At 39.6% G+C, this 22455-nt stretch overlaps 3 protein-coding genes across 7 annotated transcripts in view; 2 read left to right on the top strand and 1 right to left on the bottom strand.

Moving 5' to 3' along the window:
* The first annotated feature begins 818 nt into the window (after positions 1-818).
* Positions 819-17467, top strand: gpx4a (glutathione peroxidase 4a). 3 transcript variants are annotated; one of them, XM_017701349.2, is made up of 7 exons: positions 819-857; positions 11048-11142; positions 13264-13408; positions 14225-14376; positions 14723-14747; positions 16684-16743; positions 17120-17467. In XM_017701349.2, the coding sequence occupies exons 1-7, from the start codon at positions 834-836 to the stop codon at positions 17150-17152; spliced, it is 534 nt and encodes a 177-aa protein (XP_017556838.1). In that variant the 5' UTR covers positions 819-833; the 3' UTR covers positions 17153-17467. The 3 variants fall into 3 exon arrangements, with proteins under 3 accessions (XP_017556838.1, XP_017556836.1, XP_017556837.1); XM_017701347.2 differs by lacking the exon at positions 819-857 and adding an exon at positions 8039-8197; XM_017701348.2 differs by lacking the exon at positions 819-857 and adding an exon at positions 10674-10834.
* On the bottom strand, positions 4653-5426 carry polr2eb (RNA polymerase II, I and III subunit E, b). The gene is given in 4 exon segments (XM_037545280.1): positions 4653-4718; positions 4863-4941; positions 5170-5228; positions 5316-5426. Coding segments are annotated over 4 exon segments (315 nt in total).
* A 1937-nt stretch (positions 17468-19404) lies between the features above and the next one.
* pip5k1ca (phosphatidylinositol-4-phosphate 5-kinase, type I, gamma a) overlaps positions 19405-22455 on the top strand; it is a 63037-nt gene continuing 59986 nt past the window's right edge. For 2 of the 3 annotated variants that reach the window (XM_017701346.2, XM_017701344.2), the window contains exon 1: positions 19406-19799. In XM_017701346.2, the coding sequence (XP_017556835.2) occupies positions 19667-19799 (133 nt within the window). In that variant the 5' untranslated portion in view covers positions 19406-19666. Of the gene's footprint in view, positions 19800-22455 lie in introns of all 3 variants that reach the window. The other variant, XM_017701345.2, reaches the window with a different exon arrangement.

Below are 22455 nucleotides of genomic sequence, written 5' to 3'. Positions count from 1 at the left end.
CACAAGCTCTGAGTTCAAGTCAGATTTCCTCATTTAAAACGTGTTAAGTCAACATTGTAGATAAAGTGTTGTATAATAATCTTTTAAATTGCAATTTTAATACAAAAAAGTCTCATTCCAAACAACTGACTGAATCCTGGTCAGACTCCCACTCATACTGACAGCCAGTCAAGTATCTAGTACTTCCAGAAGGTCTAGTGATGTTTTTTCTCCCAAAAGGAAGTCCTAAATGATGGCACAGCTGGCTTGGCTGTACCACAGAGAAAGCACTGAGAGAATAAATCCTGATTGGACAATATTCTGCTGGGCGTGTCGATAGTGGAACCCTTTTGTTTTTAATCAGTTAACAATGAAATATGACCATTATTGCATTATCTGCAGTGTACATACAAAAACGCATCATGATTCTATTAAATAAAAATGCTCTAAAAATCACAGATGCATTTTGTTAGTTTGTTAGTCAGAAATCTTGAGGTCATCTCGAAACGCTCTGAGGCTTCCCCACTGGCTTTGTGCATGACAGGGAATTTCCCTTGACAGAGCACTACATGCAAAAACTGACTGATGTAAGAAACCCTGTTACATGGGCTTCTGACATTTGCAATTGATGTACACACACTTAAAGAACTCGTACCTCTGTTAAACTCCTGCTTTAACAGTGGAGTGTCTGGATGGTGAGCAGGGAGGAGTTGTAACCCATGCAAATTGAGCCACAAAGGGAACATGCACTTACCAAACTGTATGTAGTGAAGTGCAAGGCTGGTTTCACTTAAAATGAGCGCACTGTGTGGATGGTCTAACTTTCCGCAGCAGCTACTGACACAGGCAACCTGATGGCTTTCTGGAGGAAAAAAAAGGTTAGTGGCTTCTGTTCTCTGACTTACAGGACGTGACAGCTTAGCTCCTTCAAGAAATAAGACTTTATTAACACTGTTATCAATGCACAGGCGTAATAAATATTTGCTGTGGGAAAAAGGGAAAATGAATGTTCTAAAATGAACATGATTCATGTGACGTCAGGTTAGGAAATGATCAGCCGGAGACTACAGCCCTCAGAAAGGCTCTGGACAGGCAGAAAAGTCAATGAAATTACTCAAGGAATTTTGCATTTAGGGTTGTTTGACATGGCAAAAATATATCACAATACTTAAAGACATTTTACGATACAGTGTATCACAATATTTCGTTTACATGATTATTCAAAGTTTCAAAACTGCTGCATGGAATCCAATTAAACAGGCCTAATTGTGCTGACTTTGTAATGAAACATGTAGTTAGTGTTCTTTCAGTACTGACAACATCCATGATAAACTCAGAAAAGCACACTAACATAATTTATAACGATAACGACACAACTTTGTCATATTGCCCAGCCCGAGCTGCATTGTTTACGAAGTTATGCAAAGCCAAATTCAATCCTATTGCCCCCTTTTTTTGCATGCAAATGGTTATAAATACGGTTATAAATACATTGTCCCTTTATCCCATTTCTATCCCAATAAAAATAATAGCTGTAGCCAGTAAGCTAGGAGGAGCATACTAACATGCTATTACTGACTAACCCAGACCAGTGTTTGTCAGCACTGGCCCAAAATTCCCCTGAACTGTATACAACAGTCAGTGGTGGACGAAGTACACAAATCATGTACTTGAGTTAAAGCAGAGACACCCAAGGTAAAATATTCCTCCAGTAAAAGTAGAAGTCCTCAATCTAGACCTCCACTTGAGTAAAAGTACAAAAGTATTTACCTTCAAATGTACTTAAGTATCAAAAGTAAAAGTACTAAAAGAGTAATTCTGGCTCTGATGCAAATGTCTGTTATCATTTTAATAACAAGACTCGCTTCATGAACTCATTTCAGGTGAAAGTCCTCCAGCGTCTCTCTTGGTAAACTTGGTATTCTTTTAATAGAACGTCATTAATTAGTGATGCTGACGTCTATTAAAATGATCAGAAGCACAAAACACTGAAGGTAAACAGTTTCCATCAGGGAGAACCGAGTGGCTCTGAAATCACTTTTACACACAAGCAAAGTTTCAGTTTAAGATTACTTTGTAAATTAGTTCCAAGTTGAATAAAAACTGGCTTTAAACTCAGGATCACAAATAAGTTTTCCTTTACTGTATTGATCTGTAGGCCTCTGTTCATAAACATAAACTAACTGAAACTAATTTACTATAAAATGAAAGTGTTTGTATGAATTCAGAAAACAAGAAACAGGCCAGTCACGACTGCATGTGTGGACATATTTCTATATTGCGCTCTATTTACACAAAGTTAGGTTAGTTCATCATGTAGGTTGACATATGTGCTCCCAAATTTTTACGCTGCTGCGCTGACGTTGAACCGTGTGCTGCACTCGGTCGGTATGACCAACAGGTCAAATCAAGCTCAGAACAAAGTGACCGCTGTGCCCTGATTGGTGCTCTTGCTTTGCACTTCTTTCGTTTTGACATGTTTTTATACACACAGAAACCAAAAGGAACGACAGATTTCACAAAATGTAGTGGAGTAAAAAGTGAGATATTTGACTCTGAAATGTAGTGGTGTGAAAGTAAAAAGTCGCCCAAAAAGGAAATACTTAAGTAAAGTACAGATACACGAAAAAACTACTTAAGTACAGTAATGAATTACATTTACTTAGTTACTGTCTACCACTGACAGCAGTGTCAGTTTGTCAGACAGGGATTAACCCTAGTCCTGGACTGCGCAGCATTCTGCATGGAGTCTCCACTGAAATAAAATTTAATCTAAAAATAGGCTGAATCTCTGTCCAAAAAACTGACCCTCTTGGTGATCTTTGGCTTACTAACTAGGTTAAAGGGTTGAATCAAGTGCACTTAATCCTGACCTACATGTGCAGTGCAGGCAAAATCCAGAACCAAGGATTTAACTGTCACAGGTTAAGGAGTTCATATTGCACTGCACATTGTTCTTCCTACTCAGTTGGGTTTGGAGTGCTAGGACTGAAACTGTCACACTGTAGTTCAGTTAAGAATCAACTTTACACAGTTTCCCCTTCAAATGTAGTCAATCAGCAAAGCATGCATTATTCTGTGGTCAATGTCATGATGCCCATATCAAGAACACAGGATCTAAGCAGTTTTGCATATGGGCAAAAAAAAAAATAGCATTCCTTTTTTTTCACCGGTAAACAAAATGTTCCATAGCTGGTATGTTTTGGCCCTGTGCACATTTCCCTCGATTAACACTGGATCTTCACTGGAATTACAATGTCTTTAAAGATTGGAAACATAAAGGATACTACATCCATGGTAATAGCACACTAACACTCCTGCGCATTGATAGGACATTGCATTAAAGTCTACTACTATACCATAAATGGGCTGTATCCTACTTTTTTTCCCTCTCATGGCCCACTTATGACATTTGTATAGATTCATATGATCAAAATATTCCAAATTCATTTTACATGATCATGTTCCAATCTTTACTCTGTAGAATTAAACAGGCTGTTTTTGTTACCATGCCTTTAAGACTGACATAGGACCCCTGTTCTGATTTGCTGCTTTGTACTTTAGCTCATCCTAAAAAGCAGTGCAGGCTGAAACACTCCTCAGCCTGAATGGTCGGAGCTAAACTGCTGCAGGCCGAATGGTGATGTGTGTAAATGCCTTTGTTTATTGTGACATGAAAACTGGCTGTTTTTGCAGCTTAGTTCACACATATGGATTACATGGGGTGAGAGTGAACAGTATGTTTTGAAACGTGAACTTTGTTTGCATTTAATGGAATGGTGACATGTTTATAGGGTCAGGGATTGTTTTAGAAAATGTATATATATTTTTTCACGTGATTTATTTATATATTAAACATATTTAATAGAGAACTTAATAGAGAAACCACATATGCATGTCTATTTGAGATCAATTAACAAATTGACGTTTTGAGGCAAGTGTGCAATGATTCAGGCAGGCAGCTTTGCAAAGTGCTGATTCAAAGGCTATAAGCTTCCATTAGGCCACTACGTTAGCCTTGTAGCTTCAATGCAAAACAAAAGAAGGAAACTTCAGACACCAAATATGTCTTGGCCGACCGACTATGTTTGGAGGGGAAGGAATACTTTGCAAATCTGGTTTTTCACCAAACTACAAACGTCCTTAAATTTCCTCAAAATTTCTCCATAATTCAATGATGTAAACAAAGGCCTTCAGAGTGGTTTGATGTGAACCCATACAGCCTAGAGAGATTTACAGACTCACAGCCATTTAACTTACTATCTAAAATGACCTGTGAACCCACATGTTATTTGTAACGTTGATTACGGTAAAGACTAGTTCACCTGCACGTACCTGACTGATATGAACGTATTTAAAAAAATAAATCAATCCAAAATCCAAGCCAAATTCGTGTCTCAAAACTTTCACACACCATGTCAGACGGCAGACCATGTACTTCATGTAATAACTTTCTCAGATGTCTGGTTCCTATCGCCACCACTGTGAACAATTCTGACTGTACGTTTCTCTAGAACAGAGAATTTCACACTGACCTGCTCTGAATGACTTTGTTTACATCTTAACCATTTAATTATGCAAAATGTTTGAAAAATGAAAAGTGAAATCCATCTGTAAATCCTGAACACTAACTCAGTTTATGCTCACTGGCACATTCATTTAGATAAAAACAGTCATTGAGCCAGTCTGTATGTGATATATCTTCCAGCGGTTTCGCTCGGTCGAATAATCTTGACAATCTGAAAAAGAGCAAAAGAGTACACTGTGTTTTTTTTTTTTTATAACAGATAACCTCAGTGGTGGTTTCTGTTTACACTCCCTGCTAGATGCATGCAGCATAACACACTGCTTGCTGGTACTACTGACCGATCAGGTCTCCTTACCTGGCCTCTTTTCAGGCCAAAATAGCGAGCCACAGGATCCCCAGCTTGGATTCTGGGCAGCTGGCTTTCCTTTAGTTTGCTGGAGGAGGTTGTTAAGGAACCGAGAGGAACAGAGAAACTGTTTTTATTAACTGTGAATTCACACCAACACACGCGCAAACATGTGACTAACTGTGTGGAAACAGGAACTTCACAGAAACAATAGGCACCAATGTGTTCTGCCCATTTTCTTACAAACACATGAAATGACACTTATTGTGACCTTAATGTGAAACAGGAATTGAGAGGTGCAAGTTTCAAAAGATACTATCATACCAGCAGCTCTGAAACTTCCTCTTTAGTCATCACTATGTGCTCAGGTACAAGCTGAAAAGGAATAAAGAACAGATTACACTTTCTGCGCAAATGAAAAGCACAGCAGTCAGAAACTAGAAAGCAAGAGAAAGCACTCACCTCAAGTTCAGTGATATTAATTAGAAGTTCTTGTTGAAGAAACGGTTCAAGTATGTATTTGGGTGTCATGTCGACTAGAGACTGAAATTTGAAAAGGTGACACAGAAACATGGTTGTAGTGTTTAAAAGCCATTAAACAACAGCAAAGTATGTATTCAGTACATCTTGATGGACTTAATTCTAACCTTGGGTTCCTCTGTGTGCAATCAAAGTATATGGGATTAGGGTTTTTTTCACAGGAAGGCATTAAAGTTGTGTGGGTGTTAAAGGGAAATTCCATGTAATTATTTTCTTCATAATTACAGTTAACGTGTGAACAAAGTCATTCAGAGTGGTTTAGTGTGAAACACTCTATTCTGGAGAAACGTACGAAGCCACATTTGTTCACGGTGGTGGTGACAGGAACCAGACGTCTGCATCTCAAAGCTCCCTCACAGAAAGGTCTTAAACTGAATGGTTAATAATATGTCGCCTGATGCCTGAGACACTGTTTTATCCACAAGCCTTTTACCTGAAAAATATTTTAAATGCATGTTATGAGGGGAAAAAATCATGCAAACAAAACATTTTTCAGGCTATCTCACTATCATCAACAGTCCTAAAAAACTCATGAGGGTTCAGGGATAGTTTTAGATAGTAAATAAGATGCCTATGTTTGTGCTGTAGACATTGGTTCCTATCAGCACCACTGTAATCAGAGAGTTATTAAAGAGTTATTACATTTCTATACAGTGAATCATTTAAAATATTAAACCACTCTGAATTACTTTATTTACATATTAGAGAAATGTGCAGCCATTTTTGAGCTGAAAACAAGACATACGCTCACTGGCCACTTTATTAGGTACTGTTCAGTTGCTTGCTAACACAAATTGTGAACACTTCGTCACGGGAACAGAAGGTGAGGATGTGAATTTATAGGCCATTGGACTGAAAGAAGGAGGGGTTTCAGCCATGCTCCTCCCCCAAACTTCAGTTATAACATAACTACATTAAAAGAAAGATGTAAATGCCTTCACTGAGACACATCATGTGGACTATAAACACCAAAAAGTTCTAACTTGGTGCTCTAACATGTTTAGATGGCAGAGCCTGAGGAATGCTAGCTTATTTATCAGGTATGTAGCTGATTCTAAAGTTTTGGGCAGACTCATAAAGAACAGGTACCTGTACACACAATCATCTCTACACATCATTCTGTGCAGCTGTAGATGTTTGCTGTGAGTGTTGATTCAGCAGTACAACCAGTGTCAGCTACAGTAAACACAGCTAGCACACAGGGTGGCTGATTTGAAGCTTGTATTTTAATTTGCCAAAAAATAAACAAGAAAACAATTCAAATCATCCATAAAAAGTTTTTTTACACCAATTAACTGATGGCTAAAAGTCCATGATTAAGATTAAAGGACCCTTATGAGTCCCACAACGGGGAAATTTCACCTCCACATTTAACCCATCCGTGAAGTAAAACACCACATACTAGGGGGCAGTGAGCACACTTGCCCGGAGCAGTGGGCAGCCCAATCTGCAGCGCCTGGGGAGCAGTTGGGGGTTAGGTGTCTTGCTCAAGGACACCTCAGTCATGTGCTGTCAGCTCTGGGGGTCGAACCAGTGACCTTCCTGAAGTCTGTTTGCATCACAATCTAGCTAATATCAAATAAAGTGACCCAAACCAAAATTACACAGCAATATATGCTGATCATCCATCTTTGTATCGACTTACCCTATAGGTTCACTTTGGAGATCTACAATTACAGACTGTCGTCCATCTGTTTCTCAGTGTACTTTGTAAGCCCCCTTTTACCCTGTTCTTCAACGGTCAGGACTCCCACAGGACCACCACAGAGCAGATATTATTTGGGTGGTGGAGCATTCTCACCACTGCAGTGACACTGATGTGGTGGGGGTGTGTTGGTGCGCGTTGCGCTGGAGTTTTTAAACACTGTGCCCACTCACTGTCCACTCTATTAGACACCCCTAACTTCTTGGTCCACCTTGTAGATGTAAAGTCAGAGACAGTAGCTCATCTGCTGCTGCACAGTTTGTGTTGGTCATCCTCTAGTCCTTCATCAGTGGTCACGGGACGCTGCCTACAGGACACTGTTGGCTGGAAATGTTTAATTGGTGGACTATTCTCAGTCCAGCAGTGTCCACTGAGGTGTTTAAAAACTCTAGCAGCACTTCTGTGTCTGATCCACTCAGACCAGCACCATGTCAGTGCTACTGCAGTGCTGAGAATGATCCACCACCCAAATAGTACCTGCTCTGTGGTCCTGTAGGGGTCCTGACTATTGAAGAACGGAGTAAAGGCTAACAGTTAAAGTATGCACAGCAACAAATGGACTACAGTCTGTAGAACTACGAAGCACCTGTATGGTAAATGGACTGAGAGTGTAGCTGGTGTTTTGGACTGGTTGGTGTACATTACACATGAAACATCTCCCAGTGAGGAATGCTGCACAGAATGTCAGCACAGTCTGCAGACGTCCATCTCATCCCACTGCAGCGTATACAGTAAATAGTATATATAGTGGCGCATCCATTGATGTGAACTTTGTTTCTGCTCAGCTCACTGCTTTGTGCTCTTGTTTTTACACATAGGCTTGGGCTGTTTCTCTAAAGCTGTAGTGTTTTGCTGAATAGTGGGGCTGGAAAGATTTTGAATTCTTGCCAAATCTGTTACTCAACGCTGTCTGAGAAGAAAGAGCTTTTGTTTTTTTGTTTTTTACTTCACTGCCTGATCCCACACATCCAGGCTGTGATGTAACTCGCCTCTGCAGTGCACATTTACGGTTCTGGAGATGAAAACAGCAAAAATGCAGTTTATTAACCGCGTTTTGTTCTTCAGCGCCCTGGCAGGCAGTGGGATAATGTCAGCGATGGTAATGTATTGGAGTTTTATGCTGTTTGTAGACTACTTGGTAGAGCTATGGTTTCAATTGTAGCCCTTGCATAAAGCTTTGTCAGGTGAAGTAGCGTGTAAAACGGTTCTGCTGTGATTTAAGGACTTATTTGCTGGCATTGAGATTTTAGCATGCCTGTTTAACATAAAGATTTGATGAACGGTTGCATAAAACTGCAAAAATAAGTTTATGCAAGGCACCTTTTAACAGGTTAAGTTGGTTTGTAAGGCTAAACTGAAAGAAATAGTCTTTCGGTTGAGCTCTTCATGCAGTTACCTAGTTACCTAACCTAGCTTCTATGCTAGCTATTGACAGTTTAATGAGTTCCCAGACTAAAACTTAACTAGTTAAACTATTTGCCGTGTTGTGCAGTAACGTATTCTGTAGCACGGCATTATTTATTATTTATTATTTATTACTTGTTTGAGAGAATTTACAATTTTATATTGTTTTATATATTGTTTTCATGCTTTTGTGCCTCAGTGTTCTTTCACTACAGTACCCAGAATGCATTACACAAACATCTTATACAACAAATCTTGACGGCATTAAGTGATACTTTTTTAATCCCGCAACCGGGGAAATTCCACCTCCGCATTTAACCCATCCGAGAAGTGAAACACCACATACACACTAGTGAATACACACACACTAGGGGGCAGTGAGCACACTTGCCCAGAGCAGTGGGCAGCCCTATCCACAGCACCCGGGGAGCAATTGGGGGTTAGGTGTCTTGCTCAAGGACCCCTCAGTCATGGACTGTCGGTGCTGGGTATTAAACCGGCGACCTTCCGGTTACAGGGCCAGTTCCCTAACCTCCAGCCCACAACTGCCCCCAAATAGCTAATAAATACAATCCAGCTAACATTAATGTGACTCTTACCTCAGCTGCCAAACAAACTCATAGAGAAAACAGCTATTCCAATCTTTTCAGCACAAAATGGACACCAGAGACGAGTCTGTCCAACCTTTCAGGCGGAGAAAGGAAGCCAGACTGAGGGAGGATATCTAGGCGGCTAGCGACTTTGCTAACTAGCCCTTTTCGTTTGAGTAATCCTTTCTATCCACTGTAGTCATGATTTAGATACAGTTACCACCCTTTCGAGGCTGTAATAAGACGGTCAGCTTCCTCGAAAAAACCTTAGCTAACTAGCTTTCTGCATTTGCAAGCTAGCAGGGGAAAAATTGAAACAGCCCACCCCCAAATATCCACCCCACAGCAGCTGTAGCTTTACAAAATGTCCAATCTCCTTCAAGATACATAAGCAGAAATGGGGTTTAGCCTTTAAACTGGGAAATTTCACTCGAGAGACTGCTGTGGAATGTTTACATGCTAACTCATGTAGCGACGGCTACATTTTTCATTCGAGCCGGTGTGCCCAGTTAATAAAGTACACAAAAGTGTTTAACAAATGCAAAGAAAGCAAAATGTGTTGATGAATGCATGCAAAGTGATTTGGAATCTAAATGATGAAATGATCTTGAAAATATCGCTGCTGTCAGAAGAAAACCTTGTATCTCCATTTTTGTCATTTTTCAGTTTATGGCATAATTTGAAAATGCCCTTTGTCCTTCACATTGTGCATAAATTGTATGAAGAATGGCCCAACAGAAATGGCCCAAAATGACTTTGAAGAATGTCTGGTTCCATTGACATGCATTGAAAGTAAGGTGTGTTTCTCCCTTCTCCTGTAAAGTTGTCATCTTGGAGATACAAGGTTTTTATCCGACAACTGTGATATGTTAGTTATGCGACTGAAATTGTGCTTATTCAGTTCATGCCTGCTTGACTGTTTGAAATTAAAGTCGAACTGTCTTTTTGCTCTGCACTTTCTGGGCTGCCCATTAGTGGTCAAGCAGAGAATTAGACAAAATGACACTTCATTGCTCATTTTCCACTCACAGTCCAGTTGACTTCTTTTTCCTTCATTTCCTACTTTCATTATCCTATCCAATGAGTTTAGTAGATATTTTTTTAACATAAATAAAACCAATGATCCATGTGTAATCAATCTAGCTCAGTCTTAGCAACAGCTACAAAATAATATGTGAATATTGTTTTTCTGTCAGAGGTTTGTTGTGTTTGTCTTTCCTAAATAAAAGACTTTATTGCTTTTAAAATCTGTTTGTGGTAGTTTAAGCTAGGTAGACTCTGTCTCCTGGACAGTAATCTGGGTGCGATCAGTGTAAATGCAGCTGTTAATGGTACACAGCACTTATTCATCAGTTACTATTACAGCAGCTCTGATATCACTGCTGTTATCAGCTCCTTCCTGCTCAGGTTGTGTAAGGCTGACATCAGTGCCCTGTGTTCACAGTGCATTCTGCCTCCACACGTAGATAACAGACACTGTATTATCAAATACGGAAACCTCAGGTCCTCTCTGTCAGCATAAAGCCAACCGATTAGAGAACAACAGGCTCCTTGCCAAGTTAATGATTGTTCTGACCTCTATAAATGACAAGCCCTGATCCTGTGTGAGAGACTGTGAGGGTTCAGCAGTTTTAGAGTTGGATTTCGTGTCATGTGCTGTCTGCTGTTTGAGTAGCTGCTGAAAAGCAGCCATGCACTTCCTAGGCTCCGCTGTGCTTTTCTCCATGGTGTTGCAGGCTGTGGTAAGTGTGCTGATGGTCAACTCTGTTTGTTTGAAGCCTATGTTTGAGCTTTCAGACGGGCTCTCGTGACATTATCCAGAGATAGGAAGTTATCGTATAGTGTTTATTGGCATTGTTTTCTGTCTAGTTGTATGCATGAGAGAGGGGAAAAGGCTGATTGCGTCCACACATATTCCTTCATGCTTATTTTTTCTCTGTTTCTTTATCTCTCAGTCTGCACAGGTGGAGGATTGGCAGATGGCCAAGTCTATATATGAGTTCACCGCCACGGATATTGATGGCAATGAAGTGTCCCTGGAAAAATACAGGTAAAAGAACATAGGACCTACTCTTTAGTCTACAAAAGAATAATAATAAAACACATCATATCAAAATATTGTATCTATAACATACAATGTATCTGTATTATATAATATTATAATATCTAATCTTAAAATGCATTATTTGAAACCACGAGCTGGCCTTTATATTGCATTGCAGCTCCATGATAGAATAAACACCAATAGAAATGCTCCAAAATTACTTGAAAATATTTTTTTTACGGTGACTTCCATCCTAAATTTAGAATGTGTTTTCACTGTCCTGGGCGAATGTGCCCAAAAGCATCTTAGCACAAAGATTATAGATTATTCTCAATAAGCAAATTAACATAATGTACTTTTTCTGTCAGTTACGATGATCTTAACAATAATATCCTTTTGGGAAACTCTATTATAAACAACTATTTTTATTATTTTATCTATGTCTGTATTTATTTATCGAACACACACACATAAACATATAGATAGATAGATAGATAGATAGATAGATAGATAGATAGATAGATAGATAGATTTTGCATATTTAAAAAAAGAATTGCATATTTAAATTATATAACTTCTATTAGATAATAATGCAATGTACAGTCAGTACTAATATATATATACTGCTTCATTCATATATGCACACGCACACACACACACACACAGAGACTGCTATGGTGAAGTCTGTTCTGCTTTTAAGAAAAAAGGTCTGTGGCATCTGGGAGCTGATCGTTGACCTGCAGTTGTGAAAGCAATAGAGAAAGAGAGGTCAAAAACAAACCCGCACCAGCACAGCTCAAACACAGCAGCAGTACATCAGTGCCAGTTGCATTTATCCTATTTTTTTATTTCAGCACACATAGTCACATAGTCACATAGTCACGTGTGCATGTTGCTCAATATCATTGAACCCTGTACTGGAGGCACAAATACAAATTCAAAAAAGTCGGGACAGTAGGCAAAATGCAAGTGAAAACAGTAAGCAAAGATTTTATATCTAATTTAACCTATATCTGAACAAAAGCAGTACAAAAACAAATTTTTGTAAATATATGCTCTTTCTGAAATTGATGCCTGCAACATGTTCCAAAAATTTGGGACAGGGGTAATTTAGGACTAGGAACATTGTGGAATGTTGGAGAAAACATCCTAAATAGTTGATGCAATTATGCTCAGGCATAAAAGGAGCATCCACTAAAGGCCTAGCCCTTTATGAACAATGGGGTGAGGCTCACCACTTTGCCAAAAATGCATCAGCAAAAAATACAACAGTTTAAAAATAATGTTCCACAGCTAGGGAGTTCGAGGACTTTCCTTTTTTCACTCTTCATGGTGCATAATAGCAGCAAAAGATTCAGGGTGTCCAGAGAAATCTCTGTGCATAAAGGACAAGCTCAAAAACCACAAATTAGTGCCCATGGCTTCGATCACTCAGACAGCACTGCATTAAAAATCAGCATGTTTCACAACTAGGAAGCTCTGAAAAACTCCATGTCAATAAACACCATCCGTCAGTGCCTCTACAAGAGCAGGTTAACACTTTACTATGCACAGCAGAAGTCATATATCAGCAGTGTCCAGAAATGGGTTCAAGCTCATCTGAAATGTATTGATGCACAGTGGACATGTGTATTGTGGTCCATCAACTTTTCAGATTATTTATGAATTATGTTATCAAGGTAAAGTTCTGATGTCAATGCCTGTCATGTGATGTGGGAGTATAAGTGGGCAACTTGTCTGTGAAAGCACCATTTACCCTGAACACATTTTGGTGCTCCCTTCTAAATGGTGTCTTTTTCAGGGATGACCATGTTTATTTGAACATAACATCACCAATCAGAGTGTGAGTGCTGGACGTTCCTGCCTGCAGTCCAGACCTGTCTCCCATTGATAACGTGTCTTATTAAGCTTAAAATATGACAACAAAGGCCCTGTACAATTGCACAGCTGAGGTCTTGTATAATAGAAAAATGGCAAAATTTAATGCATTGAAGGCATTACAAAAGTTCATAAGGTAAAACATCAAATATTGTATTATAGTACTGTTTTAGGTCAAACGGGATTTGCTAATCACTTTTTGGTTTTATTAGCATTTTAAACACTGTTTGGAATTTGTTCTGTTTTCAGGGGCAAGACAGTCATCATCACTAATGTTGCTTCCAAGTGAGGCAGAACCCCCGTAAACTACTCTCAGTTTGCAGAGATGCACGCCAAGTATGCTGAGAGAGGTTTACGCATCCTGGCCTTTCCATCCAACCAATTTGCCAATCAGGTACGGACATGATCCCCAAGCCTCAGAAGAAACGGTCTTCGGAGATTATTCTGGAAAAAAAACTTTTCCCATTTAAATGGAAATGCCACTGATTTTTCAATTTCTCTGCATAATCCAATCATTTATTTAAATGTCGCATTGTAGAGAAACATACCAATTCAGATTTCTTTACAGTGGTGGTGATAGGAACCAGGGGTCACACAAATATAGCCATTTTATTTACTATACAAAACCGCCAGTGAGCCTACATGTTTTATGTGTTGGGAACACTTTTGCTTTACAACAACCTTCATGAATGCCTTTTAAAAATATGATTCAGGTGAAAACTTTCTCAGAACTATCAGTAAACTGTGCTTCTGGCATCAGGCACCATATTCATAACCATTTAGTGTATAAATGGCTAATAATGTCCTGTAAAAACAATAGACAGATGAATGCATGTTTCACATTGAACCACTCTGAATGAGTTTGTTTACATCTTAACAATTTAATTATGCTGAAAGTTTTTGTTTTTAATGGTGGAATTCTCCTTTAAAGCCACTTTCAGATTTCAGAAGTGGGACCTCTGTTAAAACATTAAAAGGAGGCTTATTTTGAAGATACAGAATAATACAAAAGACAGTTCTGAATTCTACTAACTAAAATCTCAGATAAAATCTCTGTCCATAAGACTATTATTTACTACGGCTTAAGAAATAAATTCAGACTCTCGTGATAATATAGCTATTGTAGCAGTGCACCTTATGATAAGCTGCAGTAAAATATGACGGATCTGTTTTGTTCAGTGGTGGTGAGACTTTTCTCCTTTTTTAACAGGAACCTGGCACCAATGCACAAATCAAAGAATTTGCCAAATCGTACAATGTACATTTTGACATGTTCAGCAAGATCAATGTGAATGGGCCGAACGCTCATCCTCTGTGGAAGTGGCTGAAGGAGCAGCCAAACGGCAAAGGACTCTTTGGAAAGTAAGTCAATGCTATTCATGTGTACAACTACATCTAGATCTATTTATTTTATAGCCACATGCCGATGTCTTAGTTTCAGTACTCTTAACTTCTACATGACTGGACACCAGAGTGAGTCTCACTGATGGTGTTTACCACAGGACTTGAAAGAAATGTAAATCTAAAACATCTGCGTTGGATGTTAGTGTAATCTGTGTTAGATTAAAATTGTAATACGACTCATTAGCATGGTAGACTATACAGACCACCAGGCTAGACTTGCTCTGTTGTCTTCCACTCTGAGATGTCACAGTGACTGAAACCACCACTGCATGTTTGATGGGTTTTGTCTTTCTCTGGTTTCTAGTGGAATCAAGTGGAATTTCACTAAGGTATGTGCATATTCCATGCATTTAACACTTTAAACCGCAAAGGTCTGCTTCATCTGCATGTTTGTTACTGAATAATTCATAGTATGTACTTACTAATAAGTCTTAAGATTAATTAAGTGACGAGTAATAGTAAGTAATAACTTGCAGGAATCTAAATTTCAGGCCTCACAAAAATGTGATTATAAATTCTTAGCAAACCATTCAATAGTACAAATTTCAGATTCAGTTGAATTATTTTGGTGCGATTCTGAATCATTAATTAAAATGAATGAGAAAAACCCTGAATACACTACATGCAAAAAAGTTTTTTTCTTTTTCTATACAGGATCTCTTTTTTCTCGCTGTGTGACAACTGGGTACTTTTAAAGCAAAGTATTTGTATTGATCCATAATGAATTTACTTCCAATATCTTTTATTAATAAACCAAATGGAAGTGATGTGGTGAGTGAACTGGAAGACTCATTCACTGCTCTTGTTTGGAGCACATGAGGCACTGCTGCCGCTCATCTGCGATAAAATGCGCTGTTACGGTGAATTAAGATCCCGTGGTAATGGATGTCCACGCAGCACATTACAGCCGTCCTGCCCGCTTTCTTTAGTGATTTTATAACTCCGGGTTTGGTCGTGTTGTAGAGAGTCAGGGGTCACTGTGTCAGTATCTGAGAGACGGGTCATGAGCAACACAACGCGAAAGCCCCATTTCTCAACCAGACTGCAGGTCACTTAACAAGTCTCTCCTGGCTGGTAGCTACGAAAAGAGATTTAGCTCAGACGAACATTTGGAGATGAATGGACTTATTCGCATTTATAAGCCCTGGAACGTTAAATCTGCAACGAGAGACTGTCAAACACTAAAAAGTTGCGAAGATGAAGTCGCTTCTCTTCCGAATATACCCGTTCCATCTTAAATGGTGCTGCATTCATATTCGGCGCCTGAGTCAGAATTTACAGTGGAACGGAAAAACTCAAACAAGAAGCGACTTCAGCCTCGTAAAACAGCCGAACTATGAGAGACATTTTACAATAAGCTGCTCTACTTCTGAGGAAAAGGTTTCTGGCGGAGACGGGAGGAAAGTGGCTATAACGTTAACCTAGCTGAGCTGAGCTAAAGCTTACTGAACATTTGGGCTGTGACTCCTGACCTAAACTGGCTTTAAAGCAGAGCCCGTCGGATTTCTCGCTCATCCAGCTGTGTTCTTGTTATATGCCGCCACAGACTGTCGCGCTTCCAAGTTCTGCCCTTTGCCTTCCATCCGTGTACACTTATAACTTCCATTACGTTCTAAATTAAATATTCAGAAAATCGATTTTTGACATTTGTGAATCGATTCAGAATCGTCCACATCCGCAAGAATCGATTTTTACTGCACCCCTAGTGCTTATAAGAAAACAAAGAGGGCAAAAATAGCCCGTTTCAAATTCACTGTTTTTGTGATGTCACAAAAAACAATGCACTTACTTCTCACCATTCAGCCTACAGTAGTTTAGCCTCATCCATTTACACTGATGTTATAAGTAATATTTCAGCCCAAACTACTTTTTGAATGGGGCACAACACAGGACAGCCCATCAGAACAGAGGTGGTGTACATAGATCAGTCTGTTTAATCCTTGTGGATAGAGAGACGTTGGAAAATGGTCATGTAAAAATGAATAATGACTGTTTTTGGTTGATAAAACCACACAAAAAAGTTGGATATTGGCCCTTAAAAGTAGAAAAAATACCTATATTCTTTATTAAATATTGAAAAAAAAGATTATAATGTGTTATAACTTTCCAGTTGAACTGCCTGCATCATACTTGATGCATCACAATGCATCAATGCATTTGTCATCTATTGCACTTCTATTTTGTGTCTTGTTTGTGAATTGTCACTTTTCTGCTGTTTTGGCTGAGAAGAGATGGTGAAAATGTTTGTATGTGACATTTGTTCAGTTTCTCATTGACCGCGAGGGCCAGGTTGTGAAGAGATACTCTCCAATGAGTGATCCAAGCGTAAGTATTACTTCTTCAGTTAAATTGGTTTGTATTCTAAAAGCCTGTGGGCATGCTTTAGATAATTAGCACAGTGCAAGGATCCTAGTTATCTGGACTGTAAGTCATACTAGTGATGTGATTTTAGGTTTTAATAGGAGATGTGGGAATTTATTGTACATGCTATGTCTGTCTAGTGCTTTGTTTGCCATGTCTCTAACAGGTTGGTGCTCTAATGTAGGTTAATGGTTGAAGTCTATTATCATAGTGCTGCCTATGAGCCATGGGTGTAAAAGTGGCTTGCAGAAGCAGCGATGTAAGTGGCCTAGAATCCACAGAACCCAGTTCCCAACCTGCACTGCTGGTAGTTAAGCCACTGTCTGTCTGTCTTTTTCAGGTGGTAGAGAAGGATCTGCTCGACTATTTGTAAGCTCTATGATAACATCATGTGAATTCATATAGCTCATGTCTATTCCCTAACCTCTCCTGTGGACTGCTGGGTGTCAGTGGGGTGAAACCCATGGACTTATGAAGGTTTGTCTGGAAACTCGTCCTACGGAAAGGACAGACCTGATGCATGTGGCGTGCAAAACCTCCTGGGAGGATCACCAGGGCACAATCGGTCAACTGGAGAGGGACCCTATTCCTTCACAGCCCTAATCCTTTCACATGATGATATAGATGTTACTTTAATTATTCTTCACCAAACTATTTCCTTAATAAACTCACAACATTTTCATCTAAATTTCTTGTGTTTGTATGTTTGTGGACATTAAAGAAAATGAACACAGTACATGCTGTTCTTTGAATGTAGTTGCATGGTACATGTGTTAGTCACTATTTACACTGGTGTACAAAAGCCTGGTGTCACTAGTTATATTAATAATTGCTGTTATTTTATACAATAATACGGAGCCCCGCTGATGACATCCTGTGTAAATAAAATTAATGCGTGGCCACGTGTTAGTAAGGCATGGGAATGAGATGATTAAGTCATGGCCATAACTTAGTAAGGTGTGGGAACGAGATCATGGCTTACTAAGTCATGGCCACGCATTAGGATCTCGTTCCCATGCTTTACTAAGTCGTGCCCGAGGCTTAATTATCTCGTTCCCATGCCTTAGTAAGCCATGGCCACACATTATGTTTATTTATACAAGATGTCATCAGTGGGGCTTCGTACAATAATAATGTAGACAATGTAGAATGATATACTGGACAAAAGAATTTTTGAAAGTATGTATATATATATATATGGGAATATCAAGGAACTGTTAAATGAAAGAAAGTATACTGTATTTATCTATTTACAGTCCTCTTTTATTATATATATAGAAATTTGATCACCACATTTCAATATGAGGTCATCTGGATGTGACTTTTATTAGACCTTTTTCAGTTATTATAGAATCACCTACAGCTCTGTCCATAGTATTTTTACAGTCAGTTAAACAACTAAAGTAGCATCATAATAGAATCATTTTATACATGTATCAGTGATTCCAATCATTAAACAGTGATTCTAAACTTTTTCACAGTAATAGGCTGAACTTTGGAGGTATGAAAACATACCCCTGTAGATTTCTTCAGAAAAAATGAAAGCCAGGATTTAAGGGGATCTCTGACATTTGCACAGTACTATATATATATATATATATATATATATATATATATATATATACACAATATCATTTTTTCAGTATTTAATCTGTCCACTCTTTACTTTTATTATAGCTTCCATTCTTTTCAGGAGACTCGCTTTCATTTTTTCTGAAGAAATCTACAGGGGTATGTTTTCATACCTCCAAAGTTCAGCCTTCTGCTTTTAATGATCCCAATCCCAAACACATTTAGTGATATCTGGACTCTGGGATGGCCAGTCCATTGTTCTGAGAACACCATCAGTTTCCTTTTTTAGTTTCCTTTTCTGTCAGTAAGGACTTCTTGACAGGTACACATCCTTTCAGACCCACAGTGTCGAGTTGTCTTCTCACAGTGGAAACACCGGTGGATTTTTTTCAGATCTGAAGCCGCTCCTCTCTTTTGTTAGGGGTCTCATTTCCTCTTTAACCTTTCATACCTTTTTCATAAAAGTCCTATGTTTTCACTTATTCTCCTTTGTCATTCTCTTTATGTAACTCGTTTATCTGATATCTAATCTCAGAAATATCGCCTGAAAGATGAATATCTTGTACTTGATGGCTGTTTTGTGAGGTTTTCTAATACAACTAGGGTATCTATCTGTCTGCCTGGTAGTGGTTATTTGGTGAAGTAGTGCTAATAAAATATGGCACATTACATGAAATATTATACCCCCCCCCCCCAAGTATCCCCAAAGTTTCACCATAACATGGTGAAACAGCTTAACTTTTAATGCTGCAAGCATGTAATATGTAAAGTGAATTCATTTGAATCCATCTAACATTTTCACACAATGTAAAAGACAGTTGCTGTGTTCAAAAGAGGCAGAGAAACACAAATTGGAAAAGGGCCTAAACTATTTCAGTCCTGAGTTGAGTTTCTGAAATTGTGTCTAACCCGCCTAATCGGACCGATTCAGCTTTCTCAGAGCAGGATTTGAGCACAGCTCCAGGTGAGAATGCATGGCAGACACATGGTTCAGTTCAGTGTCCAGTGATGTATGAGTGAGTAAGTTTGCACTCATGCATGTTTGCCCATAGAGAGCAGTGTTAGCCAAAGTGAGGGCTCGTGATGCTCAGCCCGTGTGCGCTCACCTCCAGGAGAGCCAGACTCAGGCACAGCTGAGCCTCTCTGTTCATGGCATTTCAGATGAGCGGTCCACGACGACGGACCCTGCCTCCCTCAGTTCACCATATGGTTCTGCTCCTGAAGTATAAAGCTAGGCAGACTAGGTGAAGGAGAGCCCCGTTCGAGCAGGATAGTCAGCTGTTCAGGCTTTCATTCGGAGTTGGAGCGCTGCTGGATGGAAGCTGCAGCTGAAGCGGCGGCTGGCCTGAGCGAGGCCGGTGATGATAGCCCGTTATCCGGAGCGGCGGCTTCAGACGAGCCGGAGCCGGGTGTCGGTGACAGCTATGGGCTGGAGCCAGGGGACACGGGTAAGTACAGCACTGAAGAAGCACGAAAACGGTTTATTCTCGTTAGAAAATGAGAGGTGTAGCCCGAACCCCCCTATTCAGTGTTTCTATGAAGCGTGACGTTACACCTGACCGTAGTGATGCTTCGGTTAGGGATGCTAGATGACTTGGCTAGCTAACCTAGGTTAGCTAGGAAGGAGAAACAGAGCAGAGCTAGCTGGGTTAGCCGGCAAATTCACTTAATTTGGGCTCATTTTGTACAGCCAGCGAAGGATTTGGCTGTGTGGAAATAAACCGGCATCTCCCCGAATGAAACAACCCTCTAAATAAGCTGAAACGAGGGTAGCTGGCTAGCCTGTAGGTTAGCTAACTAACCTAGCAACGTTAGCGACAGAATGACAGCGAAGCAAACGAAGCTGAAAGCACTTCATTATTCACCAGCTTCTTGTTGGAGTTTTCCCGTTCCACCTTAAACTGTGCAGCAGCTACATTCTGACGCGAAAGTCTACGGCGCCAGAATGTAACTGCTTCACCGTTTAAGGTGGAACGGGAAAATTCCAACAAGAGGCTGGTGAATGAGAAGCTGACTTGGTGCTGCTGCTCAGATGTGTCACATCATGTATGACTTACAGTTTGGTTGTGGGGAAGAAATGGTTGGTGATTTTGTTTTTTTAAGCGAGTCTGCATTAATAAAACCATGTAAAGGCCAATGAGGATAACAGGTTAGTGCCAGGCGTCAAAGAAGGTGGTGGTCGGTTCTGGCCATGCTTGTGATTTTCTCTAGCAGCGTTAATATTTTCGAGGTCTGTAGTTTGTAGCTGTACGAACGAAAGTGTCAGATTACCTCATTTAAAATTTAACAAGCTAACCCTTACAAAAAGATCTGTAATAATATAATAGGGTGTAAATCTGTAGTGCTGTAGATCCAAAATCAGTAAATATGATAATAATCTGTTATATTTTCACTGCTTGTGGTACTTTTATGCGGTAAACTACACTTATATACTGGTCTATATTGTACTTCAGTAGTGTTCTGTACTGCACTGTAGTAGATGTTTGCATTCTCTATGTGGTTCTTATAGAAATCCTGTAGAAACTCTTGTAGCACCTGTTTTTAATAAGGGACTTACAAAAATGTGAATAATTAGATTTGGGTATTAGTAAAAATTACATTATCATCGAGTTGACATAGTCTTACTAAAACTTAAGTGAACTGACTGATGGAAAACTGGATATTTAATCAAGAGCCGATTAAGGCGATGATGAGAAAGTTAATTTACTTGCCTGTCAATGGTGATTTCACTTTTTTAGTGCTTTTAGTAACAACGGGGTGTTTTAATATCTGTCCTGAACTAAAAATGCCATTTATATGCTTAATAAAAGGTCAATCATAAAGCCTAACAAATGGCCTTTAGCACTATTCCAGGCTTCCCCATTTAACCAATAAACATGAGGTATACCTGGATTAATGGGAAACTATGAAGGTTTGAATGTTTGGGCATATTCAGAGAAAAGAAGCTTCAGTACTTAAGTAAAAATGCTTTTGGCAGTGATGTTTTGTTGATAGATCTGGGTTCAGCGTATTGCCTTCAATTCTAAATTACGTTTGTGAGGCAGCAAAACTGATGTATTAAAATTATCGTAATGCGCTAAACAGCACCGCAAGCATGAACACTATTTTTTTCAAATATAAAATGAACTGTATCTACACAAAGAGCAGTCTGGGTGAGAGCAGCTAAGCAGAATCTGCTTGAAATGTGTGTGTTTTGGTAGCGTGCTGAAAGCGTTACGCTAAGTGACTCTTAAGGTAGGAAAAAGAAAAAAGGACTGAAGTCTCTTATGTCATAAGCTAAGCGATTCTTTGGTCAGTCATGCTCTTAACCCTGTCATCTGAAAAACCTGTTAGAGATTTGAAGTCCTAACTGGTGTCTTTTTGGCGTAAACAAACACTGAAATCTGAGAAATGGAAGCCTAATTTATGAGCTTGTGAGGTGATAATTAAGTGCAATAACCCAGCTGTCCAACGAATACCCTCTTCCCTGCTGTAAGTGGCTCCTTCACTGTCAACATCACGGCGAGAGCTTGGTGACTTGGAGTCAGCATCTTATCATCACCATCTGTTGTTATTTTCAGATTCTCTTCGTTTCACCACGTGGCCCGGGTGAAGAGATTTTTTTCCGCTCTGAGAGACGATTGCTGCCCGTGTAAGCCGTACATATCTGTCTGACTTTGCTGTAACGGCGAGGTCGTTATGATCTGAGGTCAGAAGATCACACCGCCAGTATTTTCACATAGACATCTGAAATGTCCTCTCCTCTTCGTGTTAAATGCTCTTAGAACTTGTGTTAATTAACTTCGAGGCTCATTATGTGCTGGGCTGGTTCCTGCACTGCTCAGCCGGGCAGTTTTAAGCCCCGCTGGAAAAGGAAAACACGCTAGAATTGCATAATAGCCTCCCTGTCCCCTGTAAGCCGTGGGTGGGGGATGGGAGTTGGGGCTTTTTTTTAAAGCCCTGCCTGTAGACCAGGCAAGACCCGTGTATGCTTGTGTGATTACCACGTCACGTTTGATGTATCGTTATCCCAAATGTACTGAATATCAGCTGGCTCAAAGCTCCTCGATAGCCAGCTGGTAGACTAATAAACGTTTCTGCTGCCATCAGATGAAAACTCACAGA

Source organism: Pygocentrus nattereri, chromosome 15 (genome assembly GCF_015220715.1).
Source record: "Pygocentrus nattereri isolate fPygNat1 chromosome 15, fPygNat1.pri, whole genome shotgun sequence".
Taxonomy (NCBI): domain Eukaryota; kingdom Metazoa; phylum Chordata; class Actinopteri; order Characiformes; family Serrasalmidae; genus Pygocentrus; species Pygocentrus nattereri.
This window is presented reverse-complemented; position numbering and strand designations above follow the sequence as displayed.